General features: G+C 42.5%; 2 protein-coding genes across 2 annotated transcripts; both read right to left on the bottom strand.

Annotated features, from left to right (window-relative positions):
* On the bottom strand, positions 1-11,836 carry LOC118936243 (CKLF-like MARVEL transmembrane domain-containing protein 7). The gene is made up of 5 exons (XM_021617848.2): positions 11,433-11,836; positions 6,779-6,955; positions 6,491-6,589; positions 1,084-1,165; positions 1-756 (listed from the first exon to the last, which is right to left on the bottom strand). The coding sequence occupies exons 1-5, from the start codon at positions 11,544-11,546 to the stop codon at positions 743-745; spliced, it is 486 nt and encodes a 161-aa protein (XP_021473523.2). The 5' UTR covers positions 11,547-11,836; the 3' UTR covers positions 1-742.
* A 1,673-nt stretch (positions 11,837-13,509) lies between these two features.
* On the bottom strand, positions 13,510-17,237 carry LOC110490457 (sialic acid-binding Ig-like lectin 15). Its single transcript, XM_036962071.1, has 8 exons — positions 17,134-17,237; positions 16,184-16,579; positions 15,727-16,080; positions 15,565-15,633; positions 14,961-15,005; positions 14,773-14,871; positions 14,627-14,665; positions 13,510-14,463 (listed from the first exon to the last, which is right to left on the bottom strand). Exons 1-8 carry the CDS (start codon positions 17,174-17,176, stop codon positions 14,432-14,434), a joined length of 1,077 nt encoding a protein of 358 aa, XP_036817966.1. The 5' UTR covers positions 17,177-17,237; the 3' UTR covers positions 13,510-14,431.
* Between the last annotated feature and the right edge of the window lie 4,475 nt (positions 17,238-21,712).

Genomic DNA, 21,712 nt, shown 5'->3' with positions numbered 1-21,712 from the left:
TGCTGTTGGGTTTCCCTTTTACTTCAGTCAACCAAAAGCATGTTTGAAATATAAACCCATATACAAACTCAAACACATCAGATAAAGAAGAGCTGTTTAAATACATGTGATAGTGTGAGGGCTGTATGACGGTTGACCTTTTTATGATGAGATTCTTCTCATAAGCAGCCTATAATACTGTGACAGACATACGTGAACATAAAAGCACAAAACTATCATCATAAACATTTGCTCTCGAATAAATAATGTAAACAGGGGTGGCATTGACATATCTAACTCTAAAAAGCTTCAGGGCAACACTGAAAAACAGCTTATGTCCTCTTGATTTCAAAGTATTCAAATAGCCACCATTCAAGATGGAGGGGTGGTTTGGTCTGGCTCTCAGCCTAGCCCTTAGTTTAAACACTCTGGAGGCACTTATATGAAACAACAGCTGCCTGCTCTTCAAAGCACACACAGGTGACTTCTTATCCCTAACAACTGACCGGTCATCAGGATGGTGTATCTCAAAGAAGGAGAAATTACTTTAAGCATTCTTTGTAAACTGTACAAAATAGAGTGTTTAACAAAGTTAACTGGCTAACTTGTAACTATCCTGAAGTGAAACCAGTCTCGGGCTAAGCTGAAGTTCTGATTGTTTAATGGGCCCCGGGCCAGTTGTTGGGGTAAGAAGTTACTGTCGCACAGCACACTGACAATGAAGTCATCTTGGTACTTGAGGGGAAGAAATGATAGATCCGTTTTACACAGAAGCACCTACAGTTCGAGATAGAGGAAGAGTGAAGGGGAAAGAGGAAACACTAGTTAACCAAAGTTTAGTCAACTCAGAACAAAAAGCACTTCCTAGCCCTTGTAACAGCACTACGTAATAGCCGGCAGCACAGGAAATGGAACGGAATTAACTCCTGATCTGCGCTGCAAAAGAAAGCTCCACTGTAGCAAATATGCATCTATTTCATGATATGATTACAGGTTATAATTTAATTCCTTTTCAGTTGAGCGTCTGTCTTTCAGAGGCTCGGTATATGTCGCTAGGCAATTGAAGGAAAACCCAATAAGGATTTCAAAGAATTTCAGACTTACTGGTTGGCTGGGAACCACATGTGACCTTATAGGATGTCCATATGCTGACAGCCAGTAGGAATGTGGCGATGAAGCCAAATGCCTGTAAAGGTCAACAAGAAAGATGCCTCATTATAAAAACGCTACACGTTGGTCATCTGTCAAGCATTGAGGGGACAGCTGTAAGTCCCCAAGCTGGTTACTGGGTACAAGTGTAAGAGGAAAAGACCATTTTAGGAGAATGATTATTAACTGACTTTTTAGATCTCAAAACTGTACTTGACAGAATGGGATGAACTCCTTAAAGGTGAATGGAAACACTAGGAAGTAAAGTTGAGAGATCTATTCCATCAACGAATACTAAACATGTTTAACATTCAATTGGGATTTTGATATTGAACAATGTTTATTCGAGTAGCACCATCTTGAATTGCTATAGTAACGACTGACGCCAATGCTGACACCAGGAAACGCCTTGTCTCCACTGGACCTGAAAAGTTTCTCACAACTTTGATAACTTTGTCATTGAGAGGACAAAAATATTAAGGCAAGAAACTGTATAGAATGCATTTTTATGTTGGTATTTATAACATTTACATTTTAGAGTATTTTTTTAGATTGATAAGATGAGGCTGTGAAATGACATTTATTTGATAACAAGCCGACTAGACAGTCAGCCAAGCTGAGGCAACTAGCAAGCTATTTTGTTGATTTAGCTAGCTCTTCTCTTGTCCTTTTCCGTGTTAATGTTGTGTTCACTAACTGTAAAAAATAAAATGCTCATATTGGCAATTTGAAGAACATTTGTCATTGGCATTAGCTAAGAGCTCAAATCAACTGGCTAGTGTCTGACTGAATTTGCAGCTAGCTAGCTAGACAGTGTCAAGGAAGATAGGGGCTGTAGAGACTGGACAACATGCTGCTTAGTCTATAGACAGGGCCAAGGGAGATAGGGGCTGTAGAGACTGGACAACATGCTGCTTAGTCTATAGACAGGGCCAAGGGAGATAGGGGCTGTAGAGACTGGACAACATGCTGCTTAGGCTGCAGACAGGGCCAAGGGAGATAGGGGCTGTAGAGACTGGACAACATGCTGCAGACAGGGACAAGGGAGATAGGGGCTGTAGAGACTGGACAACATGCTGCTTAGGCTGCAGACAGGGCCAAGGGAGATAGGGGCTGTAGGGACTGGACAACATGCTGCAGACAGGGACAAGGGAGATAGGGGCTGTAGAGACTGGACAACATGCTGCTTAGGCTGCAGACAGGGCCAAGGGAGATAGGGGCTGTAGAGACTGGACAACATGCTGCAGACAGGGCCAAGGGAGATAGGGGCTGTAGAGACTGGACAACATGCTGCTTAGTCTATAGACAGGGCCAAGGGAGATAGGGGCTGTAGAGACTTGACAACATGCTGCTTAGGCTGCAGACAGGGCCACGGGAGATAGGGGCTGTAGAGACTGGACAACATGCTGCAGACAGGGCCAAGGGAGATAGGGGCTGTAGAGACTGGACAACATGCTGCTTAGGCTGCAGACAGGGCCAAGGGAGATAGGGGCTGTAGAGACTGGACAACATGCTGCTTAGGCTGCAGACAGGGACAAGGGTGATAGGGGCTGTAGAGACTGGACAACATGCTGCAGACAGGGCCAAGGGAGATAGGGGCTGTAGAGACTTAACAACATGCTGCTTAGGCTGCAGACAGGGCCAAGGGAGATAGGGGCTGTAGAGACTGGACAACATGCTACAGACAGGGCCAAGGGAGATAGGGGCTGTAGAGACTGGACAACATGCTGCAGACAGGGCCAAGGGAGATAGGGGCTGTAGAGACTGGACAACATGCTGCTTAGGCTGCAGACAGGGACAAGGGAGATAGGGGCTGTAGAGACTGGACAACATGCTGCTTAGGCTGCAGACAGGGACAAGGGAGATAGGGGCTGTAGAGACTGGACAACATGCTGCAGACAGGGCCACGGGAGATAGGGGCTGTAGAGACTGGACAACATGCTGCAGACAGGGCCAAGGGAGATAGGGGCTGTAGAGACTGGACAACATGCTGCTTAGGCTGCAGACAGGGCCAAGGGAGATAGGGGCTGTAGAGACTGGACAACATGCTACAGACAGGGCCAAGGGAGATAGGGGCTGTAGAGACTGGACAACATGCTGCAGACAGGGCCAAGGGAGATAGGGGCTGTAGAGACTGGACAACATGCTGCTTAGGCTGCAGACAGGGACAAGGGAGATAGGGGCTGTAGAGACTGGACAACATGCTGCTTAGGCTGCAGACAGGGACAAGGGAGATAGGGGCTGTAGAGACTGGACAACATGCTGCAGACAGGGCCACGGGAGATAGGGGCTGTAGAGACTGGACAACATGCTGCAGACAGGGCCAAGGGAGATAGGGGCTGTAGAGACTGGACAACATGCTGCTTAGGCTGCAGACAGGGCCAAGGGAGATAGGGGCTGTAGAGACTGGACAACATGCTACAGACAGGGCCAAGGGAGATAGGGGCTGTAGAGACTGGACAACATGCTGCAGACAGGGCCAAGGGAGATAGGGGCTGTAGAGACTGGACAACATGCTGCTTAGGCTGCAGACAGGGACAAGGGAGATAGGGGCTGTAGAGACTGGACAACATGCTGCTTAGGCTGCAGACAGGGACAAGGGAGATAGGGGCTGTAGAGACTGGACAACATGCTGCAGACAGGGCCACGGGAGATAGGGGCTGTAGAGACTGGACAACATGCTGCAGACAGGGCCAAGGGAGATAGGGGCTGTAGAGACTGGACAACATGCTGCTTAGGCTGCAGACAGGGCCAAGGGAGATAGGGGCTGTAGAGACTGGACAACATGCTGCAGACAGGGCCACGGGAGATAGGGGCTGTAGAGACTGGACAACATGCTGCTTAGGCTGCAGACAGGGCCAAGGGAGATAGGGGCTGTAGAGACTGGACAACATGCTGCTTAGTCTATAGACAGGGCCAAGGGAGATAGGGGCTGTAGGGACTGGACAACATGCTGCAGACAGGGACAAGGGAGATAGGGGCTGTAGAGACTGGACAACATGCTGCTTAGGCTGCAGACAGGGCCAAGGGAGATAGGGGCTGTAGAGACTGGACAACATGCTGCAGACAGGGACAAGGGAGATAGGGGCTGTAGAGACTGGACAACATGCTGCTTAGGCTGCAGACAGGGCCAAGGGAGATAGGGGCTGTAGGGACTGGACAACATGCTGCAGACAGGGACAAGGGAGATAGGGGCTGTAGAGACTGGACAACATGCTGCTTAGGCTGCAGACAGGGCCAAGGGAGATAGGGGCTGTAGAGACTGGACAACATGCTGCAGACAGGGCCAAGGGAGATAGGGGCTGTAGAGACTGGACAACATGCTGCTTAGTCTATAGACAGGGCCAAGGGAGATAGGGGCTGTAGAGACTTGACAACATGCTGCTTAGGCTGCAGACAGGGCCACGGGAGATAGGGGCTGTAGAGACTGGACAACATGCTGCAGACAGGGCCAAGGGAGATAGGGGCTGTAGAGACTGGACAACATGCTGCTTAGGCTGCAGACAGGGCCAAGGGAGATAGGGGCTGTAGAGACTGGACAACATGCTGCTTAGGCTGCAGACAGGGACAAGGGTGATAGGGGCTGTAGAGACTGGACAACATGCTGCAGACAGGGCCAAGGGAGATAGGGGCTGTAGAGACTTAACAACATGCTGCTTAGGCTGCAGACAGGGCCAAGGGAGATAGGGGCTGTAGAGACTGGACAACATGCTGCTTAGGCTGCAGACAGGGACAAGGGAGATAGGGGCTGTAGAGACTGGACAACATGCTGCAGACAGGGCCAAGGGAGATAGGGGCTGTAGAGACTGGACAACATGCTGCTTAGGCTACAGACAGGGCCAAGGGAGATAGGGGCTGTAGAGACTGGACAACATGCTGCAGACAGGGCCAAGGGACAACCACACCCTCACAGCCTAGGTGGACTTCATTGTACTGGAGGACAACTCTAGAAATTGTTGGATTTTTTTTACAGGTAAGATAGAAAGGAGATTATGACGTGGTTTGTTTGTGTTGCACCAGAATGCAAGGGCAAGTAGTTATGCATTGTAGGGGGATCCATTATTTTAGGTTGTGGTACTCCAGTGAGTGTGACTCATTGCAGACATAGGCACTAACTAGTAAAGGGACTCCTAGTCTTCAGTGACAATCTGAACTACTGGCTGGTCATTCCACCTCTCTTGCATGTTTTTAATTTGTTCCCATTCTGACTCTTCCTGTATAAGGCTATAAGCCCAGTGGAATGTATGTGCAGAAGAAATTGAAGTTGTCAAAGCCAATTATTGTTATTATATTACTTATTCTTATCATATTTTGTAATTCCATTCGATGTGGACTTGCACTTTGTTTTCAGGCTTGAGTGAGACGATGTATTCCCCTCAGTTTTTTCAATAAAGTTCTTGATTTATTCATATTATATTACTTGTGTATGTCTTTCCTTATCATATGTAAGACTAAATGCCATTTGTAATATGTTTTGGTTCACATTTGTGTTTAATATACAATCCATATAAGAAAGTGTCTGATAACAGAACATTCCATAGAATTCTAGAAAAATACCACCATTCACTAAAACGTCTGGAACTCAATCATAGTAGAACATATTACTATTCTGATTAGCAGTTGTTTGGGGGGGAAAAAAACTGATTTTCGTATCAGATTGTTCTTAACTGATTACCATTCGATTGATGTGGTGCTAATGTATGTAATATAATTTAAGGGCTGTTTCTCAGCTTTCAAAATATGTATAAAACTTTTGGATATGGTTTGAAACCAGCACATTTTCAGACAGTTTTCAAATTCTGCCTTTTTTGGGAAATCCTGCCAGTGATGCAACAATGCCAATATGGTGATATACAGTTCCAGTTAGCTGCTGTTCTAAAGCCTAGTGTTTCCACTCCCCTTTAATAGCCATTTGGCCTGCTTTAAAGGGAAATCCTGCCAGTGATGCAACAATGCCAATATGGTGATTTACAGTTCCAGTTAGCTGCTGTTCTAAAGCCTAGTGTTTCCACTCCCCTTTAATAGCCATTTGGCCTGCTTTAAAGGGAAATCCTGCCAGTGATGCAACAATGCCAATATGGTGATTTACAGTTCCAGTTAGCTGCTGTTCTAAAGCCTAGTGTTTCCACTCCCCTTTAATAGCCATTTGGCCTGCTTTAAAGTGAAATCCCACACACTCACCACATAACAAACAGAAATAAACTATGGAGAGCTTAGATATAAGGTTTCATTTTTGCAAACAGGGCCTCTCAATTATCTTCAGCTAAATGCTGAGATACTAGGATAGATAAAAAATAATTAACATTCTTCAGCTTTGGAATGGAGCACCAGAAAACAGGAAAGCATCTGCTATGTTACTCACCGAACCAGCTTCTAGTTCAGACACACCTCCACTCTTAACAGCTGCAACAATAGAGGCAATGAAGACCAGGATGGTCCCAACGCCATAATGCAGTAACTCCTGAAACAATGAATGGTATAGATAAGTGCTGGAACGCGTGTCTGTGGAAAAAGTACAGAGAAAGTTTAAAAGATTATGCACACTACTGTAAGTCTCTCTGGATAAGAAAGTCTGCTAAATAACTAACATGTAAACAATGTAAATGTGTGTGTGTGTGTATAGGCGTGTGTCATTTGCAGGGCCACTCACCGTCATTGTCCAGTTGATACAGGGGATCTTACTCTGCAGTCTGAACACATACATGAGGTAGAAGATGAGGAAGGCTATGAGGAACCATAGCGTCACCACCTCAAAGTACCGAAAGGCTGAGTAATCAGTCCAACCTCGTGCACAGTGTACACACAGGAACGCAATCAAGAGTGCTACCTGCAAACACACAGACAAATACCAATGTGTTTCCATGTCCCAGTATGATTCCAATCATTGAGCATATTGGCACCATATCAACTCCTATGTTAAAAATGTATCTTAGTCTGCAATAGCAGACTGCAATAGCATTGAATAGTCTCCGTGATATGCAACTGTTCAGGGAAGTCAGGAACCAATACACACAGTCAGTCAGGAAAGCAAAGGCCAGCTTTTTCAAACAGAAATTTGCATCCTGTAGCTCTAACTCCAAGAGTTTTTGGGACATTGTAAAGTCCATGGAGAATAAGAGCACCTCCCCCCAGTTGCCCACTGCACTGAGGCTAGGTAACACGGTCACCACCGATAAATCCATGATAATCAAAAATTTCAATAAGCATTTCTATACTGCTGGCCATGCTTTCCTCCTGGCTATCCCAACCCCGGCCAACAGCTCCACAACCCCACAGCTACTTGCCCAAGCCTCCTCAGCTTCTCCTTCACCCAAATCCAGATAGCAGATGTTCTGAAAGAGCTGCAAAACCTGGACCCGTACAAATCAGCTGGGCTAGACAATCTGAACCCTCTCTTTCTAAAATTGACCACCGCCATTGTTGCAACCCATATTACCAGTCTGTTCAACCTCTCTTCCGTATCGTCCGTGATTCCTAAAGATTGGAAAGCTGCCGCGGTCACCCCCCTCTTCAAAGAGGGTGACACACTAGACCCAAACTGTTATAGACCTATATCCATCCTGCCCTGCCTCTCTAAAGTCTTCGAAAGCCAAGTTAATAAACAGATCACTGACCATTTCGAATCCCACTGTACCTTCTCCGCTGTGCAATCTGGTTTCCGAGCCGGTCACGGGTGCACCTCAGCCACGCTCAAGGTACTAAACGATATCATAACCGCCATCGATAAAAGACAGTACTGTGCAGCTGTCTTCATCAACCTGGCCAAGGCTTTCGACTCTGTCATTCACTGTATTCTTATCAGCAGACTCAATAGCCTTGGTTTCTCAAATGACTGCCTTGCCTGGTTCACCAACTACTTCGCAGACAGAGTTCAGTGTGTCAAATCGGAGGGCCTGTTGTCCGGACCTCTGGCAGTCTCTATGGGGGTACCACAGGGTTCAATTCTCGGGCTGACTCTTTTCTCTGTATATATCAATGATGTCGCTCTTGCTTCGGGTGATTCCCTGATCCACCTGTACGCAGACGCTGCCATTCTGAATACTTCTGGCCCTTCTTTGGACACTGTGTTAACTAACCTCTAAACAAGCTTCAATGCCATACAACACTCCTTCCATGGCCTCCAACTGCTCTTAAACGCTAGTAAAACCAAATGCATGCTTTTCAACCTTTCGCTGCCCACACCCGCCCGCCCGACTAGCATCACTACCCTGGACGGTTCTGACCTAGAATATGTGGACTACAACTACAAATACCTAGGTGTCTGGCTAGACTGTAAACTCTCATTCCAGACTCATATTAAACTTCTCCAATCCAAAATCGGCTTTCTATTTCGCAACAAAGCCTCCTTCACTAACCACCAAACGTACCCTAATAAAACTGACTACCCTACCGATCCTCAACTTCGTCGATGTCATCTACAAAATAGCTTCCAATAATCTACTCAGCAAACTGGATGTAGTCTATCACAGTGCCATCCTTGTTATTACCAAAGCCCCTTATACCTCCCACCACTACGACCTGTATGCTTTAGTTGGCTGGCCCTCGCTACATATTCGTCGCCAGACCCACTGGCTCCAGGTCATCTATAAGTGAAGCTGGAGACTTATATTTCCCTCACTAACTTTTAACATCAGCTATCTGAGTAGCTATCCGATCGCTGCAGCTGTACATAGTCCATCTGTAAATAGCCCACCCAATCTACCTACCTCATCCCCATATTGTTTTATTTATTTTTCTGCTCTTTTGCACACCAGTATCTCTACTTGCACATCATCATCTGCTCATTTATCACTCCAGTGTTAATCTGCTAAATTGTAATTACTTTGCTACCATGGCCTATTTATTGCCTACCTCCTCACACTGTATATAGACTTTCTTTTGTCTACTGTGTTATTGACTGTACGCTTTTTATTCTATGTGTAACTCTGTGTTGTTGTTTCTGTCGCACTGTTTTGCTTTATCTTGGCCAGGTTGCAGTTGTAAATGAGAACTTGTTATCATCTGGCCTACCTGGTTAAATAGAGGTGAAATAAAATAAATACAAATTCTGGTAACAGGAGGTTGGTCCAGATCCAGAATCTAGTTTTCAGCACAACCCAGCTCTCACATGGCTAATGTTCAAGGTTCACCATTTTCCCGTTCACATGCCGTTAAACATGCTTTATTGCTTCATATTGTAGGGCAGTTGCAGGTATATGGAACAACATTGACATTATTAAACCACAAGGGAGAGGCTGAAAGCCATTAGCCACTAAACACTTCTGTAAACAGGAAATAACACCCAAAACCAGCTTCCTCCATTTTTCCTCTGAAACACCACCTTCATTCCTATGATGACTATAAATAAGCAAGAATGTAACAGAAATGTAGTGAAGATTAAGATGCAAACCCACTGTATTCTACTGTGCCAAACACAGATATAAAGAGGGGAGAACAGACAACTTGTAGTTTTTATAAAGGCTATTGGTTCCCACTGGTATAGGCCTAATTCAGGTTATAAAGGCTATTGTTTCCACTGGTATAGGCCTAATTCCTGTTATAAAGGCTATTGTTTCCACTGGTATAGGCCTAATTCAGGTTATAAAGGCTATTGTTTCCACTGGTATAGGCCTAATTCCTATTATAAAGGCTATTGGTTCCCACTGGTATAGGCCTAATTCCTGTTATAAAGGCTATTGGTTCCCACTGGTATAGGCCTAATTCAGGTTGTGAAGGCTATTGGTTCCCACTGGTATAGGCCTAATTCAGGTTATAAAGGCTATTGGTTTCCACTGGTATAGGCCTAATTCAGGTTATAAAGGCTATTTGTTTCCACTAGTATAGGCCTAATTCAGGTTATAAAGGCTATTGTTTCCACTGGTATAGGCCTACTTCCTGTTATAAAGGCTATTGGTTCCCACTGGTATAGGCCTAATTCAGGTTGTGAAGGCTATTGGTTCCCACTAGTATAGGCCTAATTCAGGTTATAAAGGCTATTTGTTTCCACTGGTATAGACCTAATTCCTGTTATAAAGGCTATTGGTTCCGTCTGGTATAGGCCTAATTCCTGTTATAAAGGCTATTGGTTTCCATTGGTATAGGCCTAATTCCTGTTATAACGGCTATTGGTTTCCACTGGTATAGGCCTAATTCCTGTTATAAAGGCTATTGGTTCCGTCTGGTATAGGCCTAATTCCTGTTATAAAGGCTATTGGTTTCCACTAGTATAGGCCTAATTCCTGTTATAACGGCTATTGGTTTCCACTGGTATAGGCCTAATTCCTGTTATAAAGGCTATTGGTTTCCATTGGTATAGGCCTAATTCCTGTTATAAAGGCTATTGGTTTCCATTGGTATAGGCCTAATTCCTGTTATAACGGCTATTGGTTTCCACTGGTATAGGCCTAATTCCTGTTATAAAGGCTATTGGTTTCCACTGGTATAGGCCTAATTCATGTTTGCATGTTAATGTTTTGTAAAGTAGCCTAGTCGTAGCCTAACAGTCAGAGAAAGCCACCAAGCAGACAGTGGTGTAAAGTACTTAAGTAAAAATACTTTAAAGTAGTTTTTTGGGGTATCTGTGCTTTACTATTTATATTTTTGACAGCTTTTACTTTTACTTCACTACATTCCGAAAGAAAATAATGTACTTTTCACTCCATTCATTTTCCCTGACACCCAAAAGTACTCGTTACATTTTGAATGCTTAGCACGGCAGGAAAATGGTCTAATTCACACACTTATCAAGAGAACATCCCTGGTCATCCCCATGGCCTCTGATCTGGCGGACTTGACTCAACACATGCCTCGTTTATAGTGTTAGAGCATGCCCCTGGCTATCAGTAAATAAAGAAAACATGAAAATTATGCCGTGTGGATTGCTTAATATAAGGAATTTGAAATGATTTAGACTTTTACTTTTGATTCTTAAGTATATTTTAGCAGTTACATTTAGTTTTGATACTTAAGTATACTTTAAACCAAATACTTTTAGACTTTTACTCAAATAATATATTACTGGGTAAATTTCACTTTTTCTTGAGTCATTTTCTATTAAGGTATCTTTACTTTCACAACAATTGGGTACTTTTTCCACTACTGCTAGTAGTATACGAATGAATCAGAGTTTCTGTTACACACCTCGCTCCCCTTTATCCTACATTTTTGAGTGCATTCTCCACATTTTGGATTAAAGATCACGAAGACAGCAGACAGTAAGCAATATAAAATACAACCCAACCCCAACATTAAAAATAAAAACGTTTAAAAAATATGTATAATTCTGTGCAGAACATCAGTATAAATATCTGATCAAAAACCCTTACCACTTGGGCGATTTTCAGTAATCCTTGTACAGAGCGAGTATAGCCTAAATTCAAGAATCCTTCGCCCGAAGACGATCTCGTCGTGGTGGTGGTAGTAACAACAGTATGAGACATTTTGATATGTATAAATAAATAAAATACAGTGTAAATAGTCTAGACTACAGTGTATCGTGGCCCAAGAAACACAGTCAGCTGCTACTACTGTGCTTCGTCTACTTCATGGTCGTTACTAGTTACCACCGCCACAAAGTCATAAACCCCGCCTGTTTCTACAAATCTTCTTAAAATGTGATTTTAAACCTAATCCTAACCTTATGCCTAACCGTAACCTTAAAATAAGACCAAAAAGCACAATTGCAGGTTATTTTACGATACATTTTTTTACGATAGCCAAGTTAGACTTTGCGGCTGTGGTAACTGGTGGAAACTCTACTTCATTGAGGGTGAGATTCAGTTGGGGTGGGGTTTCCAGGAAACAGTAGCATTTTTCAACTTCAACAGTTACAATGTTGCTTTTACTCAACGGGCCAGTTCGTTTTGCATGGCCCCAGGCGAGTGGTGAATTTATTTAAGGACCAATGGAATGGACTAAAATGTGTAAGACACCGGGTAAAGAAAAACGAACTCGCCCATGGACATAAAATGACTGTCTGGAAGAGAAAGCGCCATCAAAACACGTATAGTCCGCAAATCACTCACGATTGAGTCTCATTTCTAGCCGCATGCTACTGGCAGCATTACCGCGTGTGTTATGGATGTAAATGATGAAGCATTTACAGTCTCCACCTAAATAGTGTTCACGTGATGGTTGAAGTTGATCTGTAGAAGATGATTAAGCATGTTATCAATCTGAATATGTTTGAAGTTCATCAAACGTATTCCTACTATTGTTAAAGACACTATATCAATGTAGCCGGCACCATAGACCCATACCTATTCGACCTCCGTACTATATCGACAGCTGAATTGTATTTGTCCCAGGTTAATTTAAGCATTTTTCCACCCACATTGCAAGCAAGCAAGAAGCTCACATTACTTTAAGGTCAGACCTAATGTAGGTTTTTGCATTGAATTGGTAACCATGTGGTGTCAACAGGTGTCAAACTATAGGCCCACCATCCTATCCCAATCGGACTGCACTAATGGGACTACCCCAGGCCATGCTAAAATAGTTTCAGTGTAGTGTATTATTTACATCTACATGCTTTAAACATCATCATTATGTCATTCTGCCACTGAACAAGGCAGTTAACCCACTGTTCCTAGGCACCCACAGACACTTACAAAAAATAACAAACTAAGCACAGATGTTAGGCCCATGTCAATCAAGCTACATAACAAAATGGATAGCGATGAAATAAGACTGAACCCCATCAGGAAGGAGTTTTTCATATTTTGATGCTTTGCAGCAGTAGGGTTTTGTTTCTGTCACCCCCATCCATAAACAGCTGTTACCATGGAGACGAGGGCAGGATGCTCTTCTCTGTCACCACTTCCCGGGACTGCTACAGAGCAGAATGGGAAAGAGTGCTTAGAAAACCTTACCACATAAAGGCGCGCGCACACACACACTCTGGCTGTGCATACCAGTAGGCCTAGTCTCTATATAAGCAAGTGAAGCCAGATATGGGAACCAAACCACACCCTAAAAGGACATTACCATGGCGAGCCAAACAGTCTTATGCATCAGCTGTACAAACTTAAGAACTAGATCCCCCGTGACACTTTGAGAACACCAGAAACACTGCAGCCAAAGGAAACCAATACATTTACATATACAAATGCACCACACTCTTTCTGCTTCGTGGTTCTACAGGGACGTTTAGTTTCGTTTAGTGATGCACCACATGGTAAGAACATGGACATGGACCCAAGCGACTTTGCGTCCTTGAAAAATGCTATATAAATACTATGTATTATTATGATTATTATACACCAATATTGTCACGACTTCCGCTGAAGTTGGTCCCTCTCCTTGTTCGGGCGGCGTTCTGCGGTCGAAGTCACCGACCTTCTAGCCATCGATGATCCTCTTTTCATTTTCCTTTCCATCACACCTGGTTCCAATCCCATCAATTACATGTTGTGTATTTAACCCTCTGTTCCCCCTCATGTCCTTGTCAGATTGTGTATTGTAAGTGCTTGTGCACGGCTGTCCTGGTGTGATTCGGGTTATGTACCCATTATTTGATTGTTCTGTTTTCCGGTCGTTTAATTTTTTTTTAACTGCGCCGTTTGGAAACACAGTTCTTGCTCTCCTGCGTCTGACTTCTCTGCCGCTAGTACACACCCCTTACAAATATGAGAAAACCCTTCAGTAGTTCGCTGACAGAGTTCCTTGCAGAGCTGGTGGATGACCACACTCAACCAGAGATACACTGAAGTTTTGCCCAGATAGCATCAGCTGGTTCTGTGGTGGTTGAGGCGAATGACCGCGCTGGAATTCTTCTTTGGGTTCATGTGACGTGTGTTTAAAAGGAACGCTTCACTTCTTTGAAAGGAAACCCAGAAGTATAATGATGTAATGGCGCTCAGGAACAATAACAATAGTTATTGAGTAACATTTTTGACAATTACAATAACACTACAGTTACAATAACACTATAGTTACAATAACACTACAGTTACAATAACACTACAGTTACAATAACACTACAGTTACAATAACACTACAGTTACAATAAAACTACAGTTACAATAACACTACAGTTACAATAACACTACAGTTACAATAAAACTACAGTTACAATAACACTACAGTTACAATAACACTACAGTTACAATAACACTTGTAGGGCAATTATGTAATTGCACCTCCATAAGAATAACAATATAAAAACGGAATCTACCAAGTTGCCCCAATGTTGTGAACAATTTCAATAAGATTGACTGCTAAACTCTCGTTGATTACTTTTGAAAAATGTCTGTCAGAATGAGGGAGGTCAGTTTCATTATGACAGACCTCCAGAGTTACATTCTCTCTGCTGTGCCTCGGCAGTTCACCCTAGCTTCACAATAGCATAGTGGACACCTGAAATGACAATGGACAGCATAATCAGAATAATGGAATGACAATGAAAAGGGTTGGCGTTATGTCATGTTATGTCATGTTAAGGACAGTGCTGTCTCAGCTGTATTATACAATCTTAAGACTTTCTTGTGTCACTTCAAGAAAAACACTAAAAATAATTCACCTTCATCTGGTATGGGGATACGAGAGCTTCTTTGGGGTGCTTAAAAGAAAAGAGGGCAATTTCATAAGCTTATCTGAGCTGGTTCTGGTACTTGGTGGTATACCTATGTAATTCATGGCCCAAAATTGCAATAATTGAATACTTACATTGAGTGGTGGTGTTCAGTTGAACGTCTGAGTATACCAGATTTAGCTCCATGTCGCCATCTTCTGGTGAATTATGTTTATACAATGACTGTGGGCTTTCTGTTTGTGTAGAGAACAACAGTAAGAAACTGTGTGACACATTACAGATCTGAACCATCAGCAAATCCTTCACGGTCTTGTCCACTCACCCATTTCTGAGACATTGGCGTAGATAGAGGATTCACTGACCATAGCTTTAGAAACAGGGAAGTAAAATGTACAAATGTAAACTGCTGTGACGCACAAAGTTTATGACTGAATGAGAGGACATGAAGAGCTGTGCTCAGACTCTACACTGGAGCCGATCTTTTTGCCCACTTCTACAGAGGTGTAGTTGGGACACCAGGCAGGGATTGAAGGATACGGGAGAAGAGGGTGTAGAACACAGACAATGAGTGGGCCGTAGACAAGAGAAGGTGATGGACTGGTACATAGGGAAGCATATGTGTGGAGATAGTGAATAACAGGGCAGCAGGTAGTCCAGCGGGTTAAGAGTGTTGGGCCAGTTCGAATCCCTGAGCAAACTAGGTGAAACATCTGCCGATGTGCCCTTGAGCGAGGCACTTAACCCTAATTGCTCCTGTAAGTCGCTCTGGATAGAGCGTCTGCTAAATGACAAAAATGTACTGAATAGCCTACCACTTAAACTGGCTTTCAACTCACACTCTGCCCTTTCATCTGAGGAAAAATTATTACTGATCAGAAATACTATTCAAAGACTCAGATTGTCTAGAAAAGAGTAAGACCCCTTACCTATAGCAGGATCTGTGCACAACACAGATTGCTGCTTAATCTTTTCTGAATTGCAGAATCTCAGGTATCCTTTTGGAAAAGACCAGAGATAGTATATGAATCTGTAAATACGCCAAAAATATAATAACTTAACTAGTATTTATTTTCTTAGAGATCACCTACCTCTTTTTCTCAGGTAAAATAAAGCCACGCCAAGGAGCAGCAGCAGAAGCAGGACCCCACACACAGAGAGGGCTACGGTCAGCGCAGTGGGTCCAGGGGGGAACAGTCTCTCTGCCCTCCCCAGGCTGTTCTCTGCCCTGCAGGTGTACACTTCCTGGGTGAAGTAGGGGATTGAACTGATCCACTGAAATGGGTGGGTTCCTATGGTGCTGACACCTGGGTCTATGTTGCCCTTAGAGGAGGAGAACCAGGTGATGGTGGATGGGGGGTTCCCCTCAACTACACACCTGAGGCTCCCGTTGCCTGGTCCGAGGGACGCCTCTACCCAAGACAGGCTGAGAATCTGGGCCTTAGCTAGGGACAAAGCACAAACCTTGCATAAGTATCATTGTGGTAAAGAGTTTCATATTCCTAGACCACCAGACCCTTATTGCTGACAACGTAGTGAGACCTTTACCAATGATATTGAGCTGTGTGCCGCTGGCAGTCTGCCACTTCCCATCACCCCAGTAAGGGTCCAGCTCTACTCTGCAGAAGTATACTCCATTGTCTGTGACCACCAGATCTCTGATGAGGAGAGAGAGATCCCTCTGCTTAGGGTCTCCTTTGACTGAGAAGCGTTGGTATGACTCTGGAACTGAGCATTCATTCATTCCACCCGTAGTAACATTTTTCACCTTGCATTGGAAGAAGGGCGTATCATGGAATTGTCTGGTAATCCACTGAACTGTGATGCCTTTGGAGTAGTCTTGTTGCTTGGGGTGGGTGAAGGAGCAGGGTAGGACCACATCTCCTCCTATGGTGCTGTTCACTACAGGGGGAACTGTCATGGACCATGGTTGTGAGAAGGTGCCTAGTGGGAGGAATATTAGTTCACAATTAGAGAAATTAGAGAAATCAATCATATTAAGGATATTTCATGTTTGTTTTTTCTGATGGTCTCAAGTATTTTTTAAAACTTGTATTCTAGTTGGTTCAACTGGCAATCTATAGTACTTTATCTATTGTACTCTATTGTACTTTATTTAAACACACACGTCACTACCCAAAGGATGGGGTGGCAGGGTAGCCTAGTGGTTAGAGCGTTGGACTAGTAACCGCAAGTTCATATCCCTGAGCTGACAAGGTACAAATCTGTCGTTCTGCCCCTAAACAGGCAGTTAACCCACTGTTCCTAGGCCGTCATTGAAAATAAGAATTTGTTCTTAACTGACTTGCCTAGGTAAAAAAGGATCAACAAATCATCTCTTATGATACTGTATAAACACATACTCATGAATATTACAACACTAAAAATAGGGATAATTCCTTTATTCCCAAATTATTCAAGAATGATAAAGCTTAAATAGGAATGTTTCACCAAAACTGAATCTGAATAGAAAAAGCTAAAACTGGAGTTTGGCCTACCTGTAATGACAGAGAAGAGAGAGAAGAGTTGAGCCTGCACCATCCTAAAGGTAATCAAATATATATGTATCCCTTTAGCACTGAGGAGAAAGAAAGTCAGGGAGTGGAAGTTCTACCAACACAATGCCTCAAATCAGGAAACAGTTGTGAAATGTACCACATGAGAATAGCCATTTCCTGTTTAGTGCTTACTGTGAAACAAGTGAGGGCTTGGCTGAGCATAAGTGCATTAACAATGGAAGTGTATTATTTCTTTAGGCCTATTATGTGCATTTAAGATGTGTTTCCTGAGCCTCTTTACTTGGTATCTATTATAGAAAGCATGAAGACTGGAACAATAGAGGACCTCCGTTTAGTCTAGTGAGATTTGAGCAATATAACAGTCCTACAGACCCTTCAGACAGTATTCTCACCATTTCACCTGTTCCACATTGTGTTACAGCCTGAATTTAAAATGGATTACATTGAATACACAATACTCCATGATGTCCAAGTGTTGTTTTTAGATTTTAACAAATTACACTGAACAACAAAATAAAACGCAATATATAATGTGTTGTTCCCATGTTTCATGAGACGCAATCAAAGATCCCAGAAATGTTCCATACGCACACATTTGTTTACATCCCTGTTAGTGAACAGAGTGCCCCATGGTGGTGGTGGGGTTATGGTATGGGCAGGCATAAGCTATGGACGGAGAATACAATTGTATTTTATTGATGACAATTTGAATGCACAGAGATACCGTGATGAGATCCTGAGGCTCATTGTTGTGCCATTCATAATCTGCCATCACCTCATGTTCCAGCATGATAATGCACTGCCCCATGTTGCAAGGATCTGTACACAATTCCTGGAAGCTGAACATTTCCCAGTTCTTCCATACTCACCTGACATGTCATCCATTGACCATGTTTGAGATGCTCTGGATCGACGTGTACGACAGCATGTTCCAGTTCCCGCCAATATCCAGTAACTTCTCACAGCCATGGAAGAGGAGTGGGACATCATTCCACAGGCCACAATCAACCACCTGAACAACTCTACGTGAAGGAGATGTGTCGTGCTGCATGAGGCAAGTGGTGGTCACGCCAGATACTGACTGGTTTTCTGATCCACTCCCCTACTTTTTGTTTAAGGTATCTGTGACCAACAGATGCATACAGTATCTGTATTCCCAGTCATGTGAAATCCATACATTAGGGCTTAATGAATTTATTTCAATTGACCAATTCCCTTATATGAACTGTAACTCTGTAAACTCTTTGACATTTCAGCATGTTGCATTTATATTTTTGTTCAGTATTTTTTTAAATGAAAAGCTGAAATATCTCGAGTCAATAAGTGTTCAATCCCTTTGTTATGACAAGCCTAAATCAATTCAGGAGTAAAAATGTGATTTCTGAATGACTACCTGATCTCTGTACCCCACACATACTCTGTAAGGTCACTCAGTTGAGCAGTGAATTTCAAACATAGATCCAACCACAATGACCAGGGTGGTTTTCCAATGCCTTGCAAAGAAGGGCACCTATTGGTAGATGGGTATAAATAAAAAGCATGGTGAAGTTATTAATTACACTTTGGATGGTGTACCAATACACCCAGTCACTACAAAGATACAGACGTCGTTCCTAACTCAGTCGCCAGAGAGGAAGGAAACCGCTCATGGATTTCACCATGAGGCCAATGGGGATTTTAAAACAGAGTTTACATCAAATAAAATAAAATTGTATTGGTCACATGCACATATTTAGCCAATGTTATTGTTGGTGTAGCGAAATGCTTGTGCTCCAACAGTGCAGTAGTATCTAAGAATTCACAACAATACACACAAACTGTTTTATTTTTATTTCACCAGGTAGACCAGTTGAGAACAAGTTCTCATTTACAACTACAAATCTAAAAGTAACATAATGGAATTAAGAAATATATAGATAAGATATATTAAGACGAGCAATGTCAGAGTGGCAAAGACTAAAATAGAGTAGAATAGAATACAGTATATACATGTGAAATTAGTAAAGCAGTATGTATACATTATTAAAGTGACTAGTGTTCCATTATTAAAGTGGCCCATAATTGGGAGTCTCATAGGGCGGCACAGAATTGTCCCAGCATCGTCCAGGTTTGGCCGGTGTAGGCCGTCATTGTAAATAAGAATTTGTTCTTAACGGACTTGCCTAGTTAAATAAAGGTAAACAAATAGATAATAATAAAATAGGAGAAAACTATTTGATAGGAGAAAACTGAGGATGGATCAACAACATTGTAGTTACTCCTCAATACTAACCCAATTGACAGAGTGAAAAGGAAGCCTGTACACATTAAAACTATTTCAAAAACATGCATCCTGTTTGCAGTAAGGCACTAAAGTAAAACAGCAAAAAAATGTGCCAAAGAAATTGACTTTGTCCTGAATACAAAGTATTATGTTTGGGGAAAATACAACAGAACACATTACGGAGTACCACTCCTCATATTTTCAATCATGGTGGTGGCTGCATCATGTTATGAGGACAAGGAAGTTTTTATGATAAAAAAAAAAAACGAAGAGAGTTAAACACAGGCAAAATCATTTCTAAACTCCTTTCCACCAGACACTGGGAGACAAATTCACCTTTCAGCAGGACAATAAACTCAAACAAGACTAAGTATACACTGGAGTTGCTTACCAAGACGACATTGAATGTTCCTGAGTGGCCTAGTTAAAGTTTGGACTGAAATCGGCTTGAAAATGTATGGCGACTTGAAAATGGCTGTCTAGCAATGATCAACAACCAACTTGACAGAACTTAAAGATTTTTTAAAAAATACAAAAATGTGCACATATTGTTCAATCCTGGGGTGCAAAGCTCTTAGAAAGACTCAAACCCAGAAAAACTCACAGCTGTAATAGCTTCCAAAGGTGATTCTAACATGTATTAACTCAGAGGCTTGAATACTTATCAAATCAAGATATATTAGTGTTTATTTATTTTTATGAATACATTTTTTTTCATACATTATTCTTCCACTTTGACAGAGTATGTCGTGTCTTTGGCTATGTCGGATTAAGTGATATGACATGCTATTCTATGAAATAATTTCTCCGTAATTAATATTACCTGATTGAGCTAATCATGTAAATGTAATTAACTAGAGAGTCGGAGCACCACAAAATAATATTTATAGAGCTGTTATCTTCCGAATAAACTGTTAAAGACCTAGTAATATTTTACATCAATAGCATTCAATATTAAGCGTCACCTTAATTCAGTCTCATCTGAAAGTTGTAAATTCTTGGTTATCTGCACGAACCCTGGCTAACAAGTTGAATCAGCAATACAAAATTGGGTTTAATTATTTATTTACTAAATACCTAACTAATCACACAGAATTACATATACACATAATTAATCATAACTTGATTACAAATTACGTCATAAAGGAAAACGTCCCTAGCGGGCGGAACAGATATGACAGCTGGTTACACAAAAGAAAAGGGGCTGGGTTTGAGTGAAAGAGCGGGAAGACTGAGGGACACAGGGAGAAGCTGTGCTATCGTAAATACAGTATCTTATGCATTCTAAATTACCACCCATTTGGAAAAGGAAAATGCAATAAATATTTACTCTGAGCTGAGCTTCGGTAGGTTGGTGGTAGATGGAAGGCGGCAGGGTAGCCTAGTGGTTAGAGCGTTGGACTAGTAACCGGAATGTTGCAAGTTCAAACCCCCGAGCTGACAAGGTTGTTCTGCCCCTGAACAGGCAGGCACTGTTCCTAGGCAGTCATTGAAAATAAGAATTTGTTCTTAATTGACATGCCTAGTTAAATAAAGAAAATAAAAAAGGCTGTAATAATGTCGTTGTGTGGTAGACGGGATACTCTGTCTGTTCCTTCCTTGTTTGCAGTGGCTGTTGCTAATCATTTACATGGCTTGCTGTGCAATTTCACTTCTGTAGTGAATAAGAGTTCAAAGTTCTCAACCAAGTTGGCTTCGTTCTGTAGTTATTATCTGAACAATTCTGACATCGGATCGTCATCCTCGGAACAGGAGATTACATTTTCATCAAGGTTTTATATGGGAAGGGAGAGGAGGGCGTGTTTGAAAAGTTTTATAGCCCATGTCCCTTCACAGGGGCGGGCCACTGATTGAGCCTTATGAAAACCTTACCTTATGAAAACCCAAATCTCACATTTTAGAAGCTACAATCACATTTCATCCCATCACGAATAATTTCATATTCAAACATTTAAATTGAACAACAATTCCATGTGAATCCGATAACTCTGATGTGTAGACTTTCCACGGTAGAGTTTATGTCATCTTATCATTGATGAGAATGTCTCAGATGACAACAGAACTGACATCATATTCATTAAAGTACCACCGCATATGTTCAATTGGTCGGATTACCAGAATATAGTTCATTTCCTTCCAACTTCTGATGTTCCCTCTATGTTAACCAAGGTGTTTGCAAATGTAACATCAGCAGGGTAGAGAGGAAAAGGGGGAGGGGGGGAGAGGTATTTATGACTGTCATAAACCTACCCCCAAGCCAACGTTATGACAAATATTTTGTGTCGATCGTTGACC

This window comes from Oncorhynchus mykiss, chromosome 2, assembly GCF_013265735.2.
Source record: "Oncorhynchus mykiss isolate Arlee chromosome 2, USDA_OmykA_1.1, whole genome shotgun sequence".
Classification (NCBI taxonomy): Eukaryota; Metazoa; Chordata; class Actinopteri; order Salmoniformes; family Salmonidae; genus Oncorhynchus; species Oncorhynchus mykiss.
The sequence above is the reverse complement of the archived record's forward strand: the minus strand, read 5'-3'. Positions and strand labels throughout refer to the sequence as shown.